This window comes from Maniola jurtina, chromosome 24, assembly GCF_905333055.1.
Source record: "Maniola jurtina chromosome 24, ilManJurt1.1, whole genome shotgun sequence".
Classification (NCBI taxonomy): domain Eukaryota; kingdom Metazoa; phylum Arthropoda; class Insecta; order Lepidoptera; family Nymphalidae; genus Maniola; species Maniola jurtina.
Window position 1 is genome coordinate 819,655 of NC_060052.1, and position 16,267 is coordinate 835,921.

The 16,267-nt window shown below is 38.4% G+C and overlaps 1 protein-coding gene across 1 annotated transcript in view; it reads right to left on the reverse strand.

The window, feature by feature from the left end:
• Positions 1 to 1,510: 1,510 nt before the first annotated feature.
• Positions 1,511 to 16,267, reverse strand: part of LOC123877760 (homeobox protein BarH-like 1b) — a 96,094-nt gene continuing 81,337 nt past the window's right edge. The window contains exon 2 of the mRNA XM_045924637.1: positions 1,511 to 2,129. Within this exon, the coding sequence (XP_045780593.1) occupies positions 1,738 to 2,129 (392 nt within the window). The 3' untranslated portion in view covers positions 1,511 to 1,737. The remainder of the gene's footprint in view (positions 2,130 to 16,267) is intronic.

A 16,267-nucleotide genomic window follows, 5' to 3' on the forward strand; every position in this document is an offset into this window, starting at 1 on the left:
AAAACACCACAGACACAGATATTAGTTTCTAGAATAGGTCTGCAAAATTTCATGGACTTTGGTTGCTTAATATTCAAATGAAATTGGAACTACGATTGTATGAAGCGAGTGACGGAGAGAGCCCTGTTAATGGTGTCACGTAAAAATACCTCTCTATAGGCGGATCCACTCTTGCGCAAGCGACCTTCTTTCTGTTGGTGAAAATCGTACAGTAGTTTCTGAGATCAAATACGAACTAATAATGTATGATAATGTAGTGATTACTGTACTCTATCCGCTGGAAAGAAGTTAATATAGCGTTGTCTCTGTTATGTAATCTCGTACAAATGATAGAGACAAAAATCTCCATGGGCGTTAACCATTTTGAGCAACCAATTACAAACGAAACTATTTTTTTCTAATTGACTTTCGAATGTTTTTGAAATCATGTTTGTGATTGGTTGGTGCCTCAAAATGATTAGCGCCCATTGAGATATTTGTCTCTATCATTTGTATAGCGCTATTCTGACTTCTTTCCGCGGATTGAGTATAACATGATATCTTTGCCACATCAGTCTATAGATTTCACAGTCTACGAAAAACAGTTGCATACGTCCAGTAAAAACATTCATATAAGACAAATAACCCTAGCGCGCTCCCCAGTGGTTAATTCGTCCGAGTCCCCAGCGCATCCATACAAAAGTAGTTTGATTATCTTTTGAAAGAGATACTTATTCGTTTCTGCAACGTGTCTACGAAATTGTTTGATTGGTTAATATTAAACCTGTAGAATAAAACACAGTGTAGATAACCCAAATTTGCAATGGATCGATTGATTGACCAAGTATAAACCAAACTACGTTAGTATGGAAAGTGCTGCACCTATTTCTATTGGCAGGACTCTTTAAAAATAAATTTTTAATAACTCTGCGTTACTCTAAATGCCAGTCAATATAACCCACAATAAATAATTTAGGAATATAATTTCTATTATAAAATATTTAAGTACTTAAATAAGAAATCTATCACATTTATTCGAACGAAGCATCTCTGTACTATGTATATTTTTTTTGTACAAACAACTACCCTATAATAAACAAATTTATTTACAGTATTAAATTAAATAAGTGTATTACAATAACACAATGCTAGATTTTCGTGAAGATAGTACCGTTATTTTAATCACTTAAAATCTGATTGCTATTAACATTAGGAGGTACCTAATAATATTCGATTCGAATAGTCCATGTATCGATCACACTAACTTTTCCTTCACTAAAAGTCCGTTTGCTGTTAATATTATACTTTAACCGCGGAAATAAGTTTGCATAGCGCTCTCTCTATTCGATCCCATACAAATGATAGAAACAAAATGTCAGTGGGCATCACCATCCATTAACCAACATTTCTCTAAAAACATTCGAAATTCAATTTGAAAATGTTTTTATTTTTGATTGGTTCCTCAAAATGGTTAACGCCCACTGAGGTTTTTGTCTCTATCATTTGTATGGGGGTACAGAGAGAGCGCTATTCTAACTTTTTCCACGGATAGAGTATAGTACCTATGTAGGCAAGTGAAATCGGTATTCGATTTGAATAGCCCATGTATCGAATTTACCCTTTAAAACACTACCGGAAAGTTTATGTTACACCTGTTATTCATTAGTGAAGTCCGTGTATCGATAATAACGATATCGATTAAAAATCGAGTAGTCGTCGATCGTAGACGTTAGGCGCGAGGGCACGCGCCGCCTCATTTCATTTAGACGCACTGACCACTAAATTCGTCGCAGCCTCTTCACTAGCGCCTATACTCATAGCTTTCTTCTTAAGGATCCCTAAATCTGTGACGTTTTCAAGGAAGCTTTTATGAGCTGAAAGGACTTTAGCGCTTTCCACGTCCTTTTTTAGCTCCTCCATGTCCCTTTTTAATTTCGCTCGTCGATTTTGGAACCACGTGATGACTTGAGCGTTTGATAGACCCAAGGAGCTGGCGATTTCGTCTCTGTCGGCAGGGGATAGGTATTTTTGGTACAGGAACCTCTTTTCGAGCTCGAAAATCTGGTGGTTCGTGAAGGCCGTGCGGGATTTTCGCTTCTTTTTTGGCTGAGGTCGCGAGTTGAACAAGTTCAAGTGATTTGACTGGCCATCTGAAACAAGGAAAGTTTTAATGATTAATTTATCAGTGAAAAGAAAAACATTTAGCCTTAACACGTCAAACTTATAACACCTCTCTTTTTGGGTCGGGGGTTAATTAAAAGGGCCACATAATAAAACAGTAAAATATAAGGTTTTATGTCTATATTACATCGTAAGTAGGAAAGTTGGAACCAACCTACTCTCGAACTTGTTATCAGATACTAAAAGTTAAAGCATTATTTCAGTCCACAGAATTCATTATAAGTATAGAACTGGCAAAAACAGGTATAGGCAAACTAAAAACGGTAATTAGCTTGCGATTCCTACGCTCCGCCTCAAGAAACTCAGGAATTCATTTCAGGGAATGAATATAGTAGTCCATACTAATATTATAAATGCGAAAGTGTGTCTGTCTGTCTATCTGTCTGTCTGCTAGCTTTTGACGCCCCAGCATATAGAGCGAATTTGATGAAATTAGGTAAAGAGTTAGCTTACATCCTGGGGACGGGCAGAGACTACTTTTTATTCCGGAAAATTAAAGAGTTCCCATGGAATTCTCAAAAGCCCATACGTTTAACCAATTTATACGCAGTACAAAGGTAGCTTGCGTCCCGGAAATTGGCATAGACAACTTTTTATCCCGAAAAATCAAGGAGGCCCCACGAGATTTTTAAAAACCTGAATCCACCCGGATGAAGTCGTGGGTATTATCTAGTTATCTATTAAATTCAACAATTATTATTAATAATCAAAAAGTATACAATGGTATACCCAATCTGAATAAATGCTTTGAGTTTGAGTTTGTCAGTCAGTTTATCCGTGGATTCTGTGGTAGAAACCGACCGTAACTCTAACTTGTTATCAGGCACTAAAACATTATTCCACTCTATGGCAATAAACAGCCCGCAGCTCTAAAATGTAACTCTTGCCTCGTAAAAGAACCTAATAAAAACACACCCAGGACCTGAGTTTAACGAGCATAATACGGGCTCTTCGTAAAAATCTCTTTTTGGGGTTCCGTGTCTGCAGAGCAAAAACCGGCCAAGTGCGAGTTCGACTCGCGCACGAATGGTTCCGTACCATCGTAATGAACACTTAATTTTTTTGTGATATAACCACAAAATCGCGAGTTTTGGATTTTTTCCTTTATTTGTGCTATAAGACCTACCTACCTGGCAAATTTCATGATTCTAGGTCAACGGGAAGTACCCTATAGGTTTTCTTGACAGACACGAAGACAACAAAGTGATATTATAAGGGTTCATTTTTTTCTTTTGAGGAACGGAACTCTAAAAAGGAATCCTTATAGGATCACTTTTTTTTTTTTGTTGACGCTGGGGAATGCATTTACGCATCCCCCCCCGGAGGGAGGGTATGTGGGACTCGCCGGCCGAGAGGCGACCGGAATACCCACTAAACCCCAGCGGCGCTACTGCGCGTCGCCTGGCGACTGGGTCACGGGAACGGCCGAAGCAAACAACCGCGACCCAGCCAGCGACGTCTGCCAAGGCAGACCCTCCACCGGGGACCTACTCGGTCCCCATCGACGCACCTACGGGACGCACCAACGAAGTGCGTCCCCCGACCTTGGGACGCGCACGTCGCCCGCGTCCCATCCTCCGCTTCATCCACTGTGCCCTCTGCTTCACTTACTTCACTGTTGTTTGTTCAAAGCTCAGACCCGTCAAGAGATTTTTTTAATTGCATGATAGGCGTGCGCTTAGCGACAATCAAGCCTAAAAAAGCAATGATGAGGTCTAGATTGGAGCCTAGAAGATGCCTCTTCACTCTTGCTTTGAAGGGTACTTATTGACCGTTGACCTAGAATCATGAAATTTGGCACGTAACAATGTCTAATGGCACAAGTAAAGAAAAAAATCCGAAAATAAGCTTGTAGTTGAATTATTAAATTACGTTAGCGATTATAGACTTGGAGATAATTTAAGCAACAGATTAATTACACGTATTCTTCTAAGGTACTACGGAACCTTCGGTGCGAGTCCGATTCGCTCTAGGCCGGGTTTTTAATGGCAATCAGCTACAATGTATGTAAAGGTTATTGAGAATGCTAATATCACTAAGTAAGTTCTAAATAATCCAGTCAAAAGTAACAGCTATAATTAGAGTTGCTTATCGGTAATCGACTATCGATAGTGCATCGATAGCCGTCGACTATAGATTGTGTAAAACTATCGATGCTTACTATCTATAATATCGATTGTTTTTTGGTACTTGTCTGGTACTTGTACCAAAAACACCGATACTTAAATGTATTATATCTTTGCAATCAATCAATTTGTATATCTTTGCAATTAGACATTGTGAGGTCTACATCTCCTGAGGATGCTCCGGTGTCGGGGCGAAACGCGCGTCGAGTGGTGTTGGAATTTGTGTGGTGCTGCGTACCATACAGATTTCGTTGGTTTGGCGGATTACAGCAAATTAAGCTTTTATATCATCCTTGTATACCGATACTTAAAGCAAAATTTGAGCTAGAGAAGAGTAAAAACTAGTTGATAACTTAACGCACAAACATAAAAACTAATTCCGTACAAATTAAGTTTAATTGTTTTAGCACTAATAACGGCAACCAATCGCAATTACATACACTCCTACACAAAACAATTTAAAAACTACATTGTTCAAAGAAACGCATTTTCATTTCGATAACGAAAATCGTAACGTTCAAATAGGCAGTTATGAATAAAATGTAAGCGTAAACAGAAGCACTTAAATCATTTTCATTTGGTGAAAATATTATTTTTCTTCACAGTGATTTCACAGGCGTTTTCTCACGAATAGTGATTTTTAATTTTTAGCATTTGCATTCGTTTGCTACATTAATTTAACTAGGGATAATAATAATAATCAAGAATCAAGATCAATAGCGTTGATATTTCGCAGGGTGGTTTTCACGGAAAGTGAATTTTCGCGTTTGTTTCATTCATTAAATTACATGCTTTTCATTTTCTCACATGTAGATGCGAGTGTTCTCTTTCACACTACTCTTTAGCTCAGGTTGATGACCGTACACGCTCGAAATTTAAACAATAAAGCGGAATTACATGTAATATTTTTTAAAATTTGTAACATGATACAATATAAAATACCTTCGTGATTTTTCACAAGCTACTTTAAGTTTGGTAGCAAGTGTTAAATAATATGAAAAGGCTTATCACTTGATTTTTCACATGTTATCTGTGAAAAGGTCCATCTCTAGTGAACACTAACAAGTTAATTAAAAAAAACAATAATCATACAAATAACACGGTTTCTGAGTGTACAGAAAATAAGTAGATAGATAACATTCGGAAATAGGACAACGTTACCGACACGTAACGTTACGCCATAGTTTCAGTTTTTTTTTCATTTCCGTTACGTTAATAACTTTGAAATTGGAATACTATTTCAGCGGTTAGGTATGTACAATGGAGCTAATTGCTTTACCTAGGTACTAAAAACCGTAACACCGAAATACATACATTCAACATTCGAAAACATAGTCTCTTTTGTGATTGGTTGGTTGTACAAAATGGTTAACATTCACTGAATGTTTTGGCTCTATCATTTTTAGGTATATGAGTTTACGTAACATAGAGAGTCCTTTACTAAATTCTTTCCGTGGATAGGTTATCGCACCTAATATTATAAAGGCGAAAGATTGTGTGTATGTGTGTATGTTTGTTACTCTTTCACGCAAAAACTACGGGACGGATTTGGCTGTTTAGAATGGAGATAGATTATACCCTAGATTAACACATAGGCTACTTTTAATTCTGGAAAATTAAAGAGTTCCCCCGGAATGTAAAAAAATGTATATGTATGTACCTATGTATTCAATAAATTAAAAAAATAGCAGGAAAGAATAAATGATTATTACAATTTGCGACCTCTGTGAAGTTATAGTGGGATCATTCATCTGTGCGGCGAACCACAGATATTAATAAAATAATAAAATAAAGATGGCGTCGTTAACACTCAACTGCCTGAGGCCTATGGGCTATGCATTGTCAGGCAATCGGAATTCGCTTTCAAGAGCACAATTACTTGAACCACATGCGATTCATATGTCTCACATTAGTACGGTCATAATATAGGTAGGTAATAATGGCATTTTTGCAATATTTCCAATGATGGAGGTGATTTTTGCGCAGGGTAATAAACTGACGCACTTTTTTCAAAAATGTCCTTTGAAAACATAAACCTTCCTATGGTAACAGATATGATAAATTGAAGATTTACCGATTTTTTTTTTATTCCATGCCATCAGCCTGTAAGTGTCCACTGCTGGACATAGGCCTTTCCAAGAGCGCGCCACCAAACACGGTCCTCCGCCTTCCTCATCCACCCGCTCCCCGCCACCTGGTACAGGTCATCGGTCCAGCGGGCTGGAGGTCGTCCCATACTGCGCTTACCGGTACGCGGTCTCCACTCCAGAACATGTCCTTTGAGCTATGTCGCTTGCTAATCCTTTGAACTATGTCGGTTACTTTATCGAAATTAATTAGGTAATCGAAATTAAAGACCTGCCTGGTGCAGTGGTAAGCTCTGTGGTCTTATTAGTGGGAGGCCCCGGGTTCGATTCCCGGCAGGGGTTCGGAATTTCATAATTTCTGGTCTGGTTTGGTGGGAGACTTCAGCCGTGGATAGTTACCACTCTACCGGCAAAGCCGTGCCGTCAAGCGATTTGGCGTTCTGGTACGATGCCGTGTAGAAACCAAAGGGTATGGGTCGAATAAAAACTGCCATACCCCTTCCAGGTTTGAGCCTCAATAGCTCAACCGGTAAAGGAGTGGACTGAAAACCGAAAGGTCGACGGTTCAAACCCCGCCCGTTGCACTATTGTCGTACCTACTCCTAGCACAAGTCTGACGATTAGTTGGAGAGGAAAGGGGAATATTAGTCATTTAACATGGCTAATATTCTTTTTTTTTTTAAAAAAAAAAAGGTTAACCCGCTTCCATCTTAGACTGCATCATCACTTACCACTAGGTGAGATTGCAGTCAATCGCTAACATGTATCTGAATAATAATAAAAAAGTAATATAAAATCATGTATATCTAACAAAAGAACGCAATTTTTCCTTGTCTAATTATCTGATTCTAATTTCTAAATGTTCATCATAACATTTGAAAATAAATTGATGTCGAATTTAGCAAGAAACCCAATCATTTGTTACTCACCACTGCCATCAGCGTTATAACAGTCACATCTAATTCCTCAAAGCAGTGGTTCCCAACCTTTTTTTAGGGTTCCGTACCTCAAAAGGAAAAAAGGAACCCTTATAGGATCATTTTGTTGTCTGTCTGTCGTGTCTGTCATGAAACCTATAGGGTACTTCCCATTGACCTAGAGTCATGAAAAGCAGGTAGATAAGTCGTATAGCACAAGTAAAGGGGAAAGTTGGAAAACAATAAATTTGTCGTTATATCACAAAAAAAATAAAAAGCGTATTACGATGATACGGAACTCTTCGTGTGCGAGTATGACTCGCACTTGTCCTGGTTATTTTAGACCACAAGGACCACCAGAACTATTTTTTTCAGTGCAGAGGCCCCAAAGTCCAAAATAAAAGTACGTCTAATTTAAAACTAAGCAGTAATCATAACTTTTAGCTAAAAATTAAACATAAATTAGTAACTTAAATATTATTATTATATTATATGGTAGAAATATTATAATAAAACTGTTATTTGAAAGCTTTATCATCATTATCAGCCTGTGGACGTCCACTGTTGGACATAGGCCTGCCCTAAAACCTAGTTTCGTGGACCATTAATTAGTTCCCACGGACCCCTGGTGGTCCGTGCACCACAGGTTGGGAAGCCCTGCTTTAAAGGAATAAAGGAAACAATTTATTTGAAATCCGATTGAAGTCGGCAAAACCTAACGCCTTTGCCGCTTTATTAATCACAGCCTAATCGCATCCTTAGCGAATGCGGGCCTCAATTAGGACTGAATGAAACACTACTAAAAACAGCTCAGTCAAAAGACATCGTTGTGAGAGCAAAAAATATGCAATCAGTTATGATGCAATAACTATGGCACCTGATTTAAAGTGATTTTGTTTGGTACTCAGAAATTCTAATTATGTACCTGTACTATTTACGTCTGAGATATTCAACATTCAAAATATTTTTATTCAATTAAACTTTTACAAGTACCTACTTAGGTACTTTTGAATTGTCAAGTGTACCACTGGTTCGGAATGACTTTCCTACCGAGAAGAACCAGCAAGAAACTTGGCGGTTGCTCTTTTCAAAGATTTGATAGTTAGGTAACTAGGTATATGTATACTATCACCTTGACCATGGCCCTCTTTGGCATATTCTAACATTTTCAATGTTTGTCAAGCTACCTCTGTACCAAGTTTCATATAGGTACATAAATCGATTAAAAATTGGTGGGTTTTTAAAAATCCCGTGGGAACTCGATTTTCCATGATAAAAAGTAACTAGCCATGTCTTTCCCCGGGATATATTATGTACCAAATTTCATCAAATTTCATCAAAACTGTTGAGCCGTAAAAAGCTAGCAGACAGACAGACAGACAGACAGACAGCCGGACAGACAAACACACTTTGGCATTTATAATAGATACTAGTGTTTTGCTCGGTGCGCGAGCTGCTAAAGCAGCTCACGTGACGTGGTTATGTTAACTTTATTATATTTAACCAAATTTATTTATTAAAGATACACAATTCACCACAAAAACCCACAAAACGACACCCATATCAATTTTTTTCTTAAAAAGTGCATGTCCGCCATCTTGGATTTCAAAATAAATGTCGTTATCAAAATCAGCACGCCGGAAAACTCTGAAAACGACATCCATATCATTTTTTGTAAAAACGGGGTAGTTGAGGTTAATAAAGTAGGGTGCGTGGGTGCGCGGACCACTAAAGTGGTCCGCGAGCATGCAGAGTTTGTTCCACTGAGTAGACCTTCGGATCCTGATCATCTTTTGCCGAGAAACCAGTCTTCCATCTTTTATACCCTCCGAGATAGACACCGACGAAGTTTGTGTGGCGGCCATCTTGTTTTTCCAAATTTTTCCACTATTTCCATTAATCGTTTACTACTTTCTTCCAAGATTGCGAGTTTCAACGAAATCGGTCGAAAAACAATAGAGTTGCAAAAATCATATAGGCCGCCATCTTGTTTTTCTGAAATATCATAATTTTCCCCTACTCATATCGCGCATCCGAACATATCTCCCATACATCAATGTATCGTTTTCTGTCTCTTTCTAGGAGAATGAGGCATTCAATATTCGCCATACAAAATGTATGGAAAAAAAAATTCCGCCATTTTGGATTTTTTTTCTATTCATCGAGTAGACCTTCGGATCCTGATCATCTCTTGCCAAGAAACCTCACTTCCATCTTTTATACCCTCCGAGCTGGACACCAGCGAAATTTGTATGGCGGCCATCTTTTCTTCGCCATTTTGAATTTTTTTTCAGCTTTTTGGCAATTGGATGACGTCATGAATGACATTTGCTCGAGCACCCCCCACCTATCTTCAATACCTTAAGCGGGCCCTCCACGCGTCTCCGAAACCCTCAATCATCAGCTCTCTCCATAATTTTGGCTTACTAACTTTTTGTTTTCTATACGACACCATCAGTGAAAAAAAAAATTTTCATACAAAATTTTACAGGAGTTTCTTAGTTGAAAATCTCGAAAATCTCCCCAAAACTGGCAACACCGGTTGCATATCTCTATACTGCCAGCCGAGATACACAATCGATTCATACATATTGACTTTCCAAAATGTTGCCAACTGCCTCAAAAACTTGATCAAAATTTCGAAAAGTTAAAAAAAATACAAAATGGCCGCCAGCTCGTTTCACAGAAAGATTTTACACGGTTTCATAATTTTCCTATTAACTACAGGATATACCGCTCCCGATGACGTTTCAATCTTGCCTCTCGCTCGCACCCACGCGAAAGGAGATACCGTGAAAAAGACCGTGTCGAAAATCACTTTTACTTTGATAAATTCCAGTGTTGCCAGTCTCTGGTAACAAAAGTACCTAAATGTCATTTGCACGAGCAAAACACATAATCGCTCATACTCGGATTTTGCTAAAAGTGCGTATTTCGATTTTTTACAATTTCCCGAAAATCTTGAAATTTCCCTAAAAATTGGGTATTTTTTTTCCTGCAAACTATACCTCGAGCCTGTACGTACAATCGCTTCATAGAAGCCGAATCGCTCTGATGTTGCCAACTTTGAGATATTTGAATTTTAAAATTGCGTTTTTTCGTACCTGTAACATAATGGCCGCCACAACAGCCGCCATCTTGAATTTTTAAAAACCACTCCCATTCCGTCAAAATTCAGGATAATCATAGACGAAACCAGAAAAAAATAATTATTATCGATTTCCCGTTTCGGATCTGTGGCGCCGCGGTTCGGGGTCGAAAAATCAAAATTTTGAAAACGCTACGGTTCGGCCGCCATCTTGTTTTTTCAATTTTTTGGACATTTCCCATTAATCGTTTACTATTTTCTTCAAAGATTGCAAAATTCAACGAAATCGGTTGGAAAACAACGGAGCTGCAAAAATCACCTCGGCCGCCATCTTGTTTTTCCGAAATGTCATAATTTTTCCCCAGAGGACTCCCGAATCCGACCACATCTCCCCTACATCATTATATCATTTTCCGTCTCTTTCTAGGAGAACAATTATGTCAATGAGTCAGTCAGTCAGTGGTAATCGAGCTATATATAGTGTAACTAGTGTTTTGCTCGGTGCGCGAGCTGCTAAAGCAGCTCGCGTGACGTGGTAAGGTTAACTTCATTATATAAAACCAAATTGATTTATTAAGATACATAATTCACCCCGAAAAAACCCATAAAATGACAGTCATTTCTATTTTTTGTAGAAAATGTAAGTCCGCCATCTTGGATTTGAAAATAAATGTCACTATCAAAATCAGCACCCTGGAAAACCCTGAAAACGACATCCATATTATTTTTTGTAGATTAGGATAATAATTTAGTAGGGTGCGTGGGTGCGCGGAACACTAAAGTGGTCCGCGAGCATGCAGAGTTTGTTTCACCGAGTAGACCTTCGGACCCTGATCATCTTTTGCCAAGAAACCACTCTTCCATCTTTTATAGCCTCCGAGATAGACATCGATGAAATTTATACGGCGGCCATCTTGTTTTTCCAAAATTTTCCACTTTTTCTATTAATCGTTTACTACATTCTTCAAAGATTGCGAATTTCAACGAAATCGGTTGGAAAACAAAAGAGTTGCAAAAATCACGTCAGTCGCCATCTTGTTTTTCTGAAATGTCATAATTTTCCCCTACTCATATTGCGCATCCGAACATATCTCCCATACATTAATGTATCGTTTTCTGTCTCTTTCTAGGAGAATGAGACATTCAATATTCGCCATACAAAATGTATGGGAAAAAAAATTCCGCCATTTTGAATTTTTTTTTTATTCATCGAGTAGACCTTTGGATCCTGATCCTCTTTTGCCAAGAAACCGCACCTCCATCTTTTATACCCTCCGAGCTGGACGCCGGCGAAATTTGTATGGCGGCCATCTTTTTTTCGCCATTTTGAATTTTTTTTCAGCTTTTTGGCAATTGGATGACGTCATGAATGACATTTGCTCGAGCACCCCCCACCTATCTTCAATACCTTAAGCGGGCCCTTCACCCGTCTCCGATATCCTCAATCATCAGCTCTCTCTATAATTTTCGCTTACTAAGTTTTTGTTTTCTATCTGACACCATCAGTGAAAAAAAAAATTTTCATACAAAATTTTACAGGAGTTTTCTAGTTGAAAATCTCGAAAATCTCCCCAAAAGTGGCAACACCGGTTGCATATCTCCATACTGCCAGCCCAGATACACAATCTATTCATACATATTGACTTTCCAAAATGTTGCCAACTGCCTCAAAAACGTGATCAAAATTTCGAAAAATGAAAAAAAATACAAAATGGCCGCCAACTCGTTTCACAGAAAGATTTTATATGGTTTCATAATTTTCCTATAAACTACAGGATATACCGCTCCCGATGACGTTTCAATCTTTCCTCTCGCTCGCACCCACGCGAAAGGGGATACCGTGAAAAAGACCGTGTCGAAAATCACTTTTACTTTGATAAATTCCAGTGTTGCCAGTCTCCGGTGACAAAAATACCCAAATGTCATTTGTACAAGCAAAACACGTAATCGCTCATACTCGGATTTTGCAAAAAGTCCGTATTTCGATTTTTTACAATTTCCCGAAAATCTTGAAATTTCCCGAAAAATGGGGTAATTTTTCCCCACCAATCTATACCTCAAGTTCATATGTACAATCGCTTCATAGAAGCCGAATCGCTTTGATGTTGCCAACTTTGAGATATTCGAATTTTAAAATTGCGTTTTTTCGTACCTCGAACAAAACGGCCGCCATGACAGCCGCCATCTTGAATTTTTTAAAACCACTCCCGTTTTGTCAAAATACAGGATAATCGTGGGCGAAACACGAAAAAATAATTATCCTCGACTACCCCGTTTCGGATCTGTGGCGCCGCGGTTCGGGGTCGAAAAATCAAAATTTTCAAAACGCTACGGCTCGGCCGCCATTTTGTTTTTCCAATTTTTTCCACATATTCTCTTAACCGTTTACTACATTCTTTGATAATTGCGAGTTTGAACGGAGTCCCTTAAAAAACAAAGGAGCTGCAAAAATCACATCGGCCGCCATCTTGTTTTTCCGAAATGTCATAATTTTTCCCCAGAGGGTTTTGGAAACCAAACACAACTCCCCTACATCATTATATCATTTTCCGTCTCCTTCTAGGAGAACAATTATGTCAATGAGTCAGTGAGTGGTAATCGAGCTATATATAGTATAATTAGTAGGAAGTATGGATATTTAATTTTGGGTTTTTATTTCACGGTTTTTTGCGATGTCTGGCTCGGAAATGAAATATTTTATACACCCAAAAAATGTTGTTCATAATTAGGCATTCCGAACCAGTGGTAGATGCTCTTGACGATTCAAAAGTACTTGAAAAAAATATTTTTGAATTTGAATTTTGAATTTATGTACGGCACCCAAAATAGCGAGGATCGACTCGCACTTGGCCAGTTTTTATTGTCTCTCTCCAGTCTACAAGAATGAATGCGACTTTGTCTGTGTCGGTATTAGCTGGCGGGCGTGCTCTGCTTTTTTGGAGTGTTTTTTTTTGTTAAAACTGACTGGAAAGCGCCCTAAGGGGGTGCAAACATGACACTGGCTAATCTTTGTAAAGACAGACGAGAGAGAAAAAAAAAAAAAAAGAATGAATGCCGGGCATTCCTAATTTCGCACGGTTGTCACTAGGATCTTATTGATTCCATCAAGCTTCAGAGTTCAGATCAGCTTCTTTCATCCCGTCACGATTGAGGTACTTAATTAGGTAATTCCTCAATAACATCACGTAGGTCTGTTTGTGCGGGCTTATAGTATATAGCCCGCACAAACAGGTGATAGGGCCATATCACCTTGAATGCGGAGTTCGACAGGGTGGACTAACATCTCCCTCCCTGTTTAACGTCTACATTGATCAGCTGATTGATGGACTCCGCCGAACCGGAATTGGCTGCTCTATTGATGGCACTATGGTTAATAACTTGAGTTATGCAGACGATATGGTTCTGCTGAGTCCATCAATTAGCGCACTGAGAAAGTTACTCAAGATGTGCGAGTCGTATGCTGAGTCACATGGACTCATGTATAATGTAAAAAAGAGTGAGCTATTAGTTTTTAAGAGCAAAGATAACTCGCCGGATGATATCCCTCCTGTGACTCTTAACGGAGTTCCCCTTAAAAGAGTCACAGAGTTTAAATATCTAGGGCATATTGTTACGGAAGACATGTCTGATATAAAAGATATAGAAAGGGAGCGCAGGGCGTTGGCAGTCCGATGCAATATGGTAGCTCGCAGGTTTGCACGTTGCAACAAACAAGTAAAAATAACTCTTTTTAAGGTATATTGCCAAACTTTCTACACGTGCAGCCTGTGGGTGTCATATACGCAGAGGACCTACAATGACCTGCGCGTCCAATATAATAATGGATTCAGGGTGCTGATGGGGCTGCCGAGATTCTGCAGTGCGTCACTGATGTTTGCTGAGGCTCGTACCGACGATTTTTATGCAATTATGAGAAAAAGAGCAGCATCGGTGATGAGCAGAATCCGTGGTAGCTCCAATGGCATTCTGAAGACATTGTCTGAAAAACTAGATAATCCATTTATGAGACACTGGATTGGTTTGCACATGCACTCTTAGTGTCTCATGGATGGGTATCTAGTCAAATAAATTTATATTATAATAAATAAACTAACCTAGTTACTAACATAGTCTTAAGCAATTGTTTGTATTACTAACAAAATGGATGTAATATCTGGAATAAAGATTATTATTATTATTATTATTATAGTCACCTTAGTCTCTGTATTTTGCCATGCAATTATAGGTTTTAATTTGATTGTGGCAAGGGTTAATGTTGCGTGGGACGATAAGACCACCAATGGTTTGATGTGAGGGATTAGGGTGATCTCGGGTTGGCGATAACGTGACGATTACGATATCTTGAGTGAAACGAAAGAAGGAATGATGAAAAGTAAGAATTTGAAAAAATTAAATTAATCTTGGATAATCAACGAAAATATTGAGCGCATGTGTACAAGCTAGATATACATAGGTCTGAAAAACAGATTCTTCATCCACTAGAATTGGTTTCTAAAGTTTGAATTTGTTTGGGAATTTCAGGATTTCCTGCCTAAAATTAAGATTAACAGAATCTCTAACTCATCATCTCAATAAAGTTTCATTTTTGAAAAATAGTTTTTTTTTTTAATTTATAGACTAACCCTTGGGTGCAATCAGACCTTTTGGTAAGTGATGATGCAGCCTAAGGTATAGTGCGCTTGCCTAAAAGATGCCTATTCACTCTTGACTTCAAGGTACCCATATTGAAATTGGAGGGGACTTTGGTTTTGATACACACCAAAGTCTATAAGTCAGATTTTATCAAATTAATTACCTATCAGCAAAAAAGGGTAGATACTGATTATAAAATTTATAATAGCATTTTACGTCTGATTTGGACGACCATTAGGTAAGTACCTCATCAGTTTTTAATCAACTTGTTAGCAAAAACCCGGCCAAGTGAGAATCGGATTCGAGCACCGATGGTTCCGTGTCTTAGAAGGATCCTACCTCCAATGTATATTGCTTCAGGTGCTATATTTTTTCAGGTGATTTATCTAAAAATTAATGACTTTTGGATTGTTTCCAAAAGGCAACGAAGTGATATTGTCAGGGTTCCTTTTTCTTTTTCTAGTAGGGGACCCTAAAAAAAGGATTTTGACGACGCCGACGGTCGGTAGCCATTGAATCTTTATTAACCGTACCATGTTGATACAATTGATATACGGACAAAGATTTCATCTCCTAACAGCATCCTAACAAGTACAAATTGAATATCCTGCCATGGTTACGGTCAAGACGGGCCATTCTGTACGATTTTAAGGCCCATTCCGTTCTCTTTGGCGAAAAAAGCGTAGCGAAACGCAACTTACGTGTGATATATGGGGTTTTTAATCGATAGAACAACTGGCGAAACGGGCCGAATCGATTTGTGAAAACTTTAAAACCTATGAACTTTTTTGTAGTCCGCACTAAAATAACTTTCACAAACATTTTCTAAAATGGTATACAATCCTCTCTTTCTCTCTCGTATGGCTTTACAAAGATTAGCCAATGTCAAGTTTGTAGTTATTTGTAACAAGTTAGGGAAACTAACTATACAAGTATGGACCCCGTCTGTGCCGGCGCTCGCCGACACACGTACGGCACCCCCTTAGAGCGCTTTCCAGTCAGTTTTAACAAAAAAAAAACACTCCAAAAAGGCAGAGCACGTCCTATACAATCCTTGTTAGTAAGTTAACTAAGGTAAAATCGGTTAAACTGTTGAGCCGTAAAAAGCTAACAGACAGACATACACAGTTTCGCATTTATAATATTAGTATGAATGTATGGGTTTTAATATAGATATTTGATGGATAAGGCATAATTACACACGTAAAAATATCATCACTCTAATCGCAATGCTATAAAACATAATAACAGAGCTCC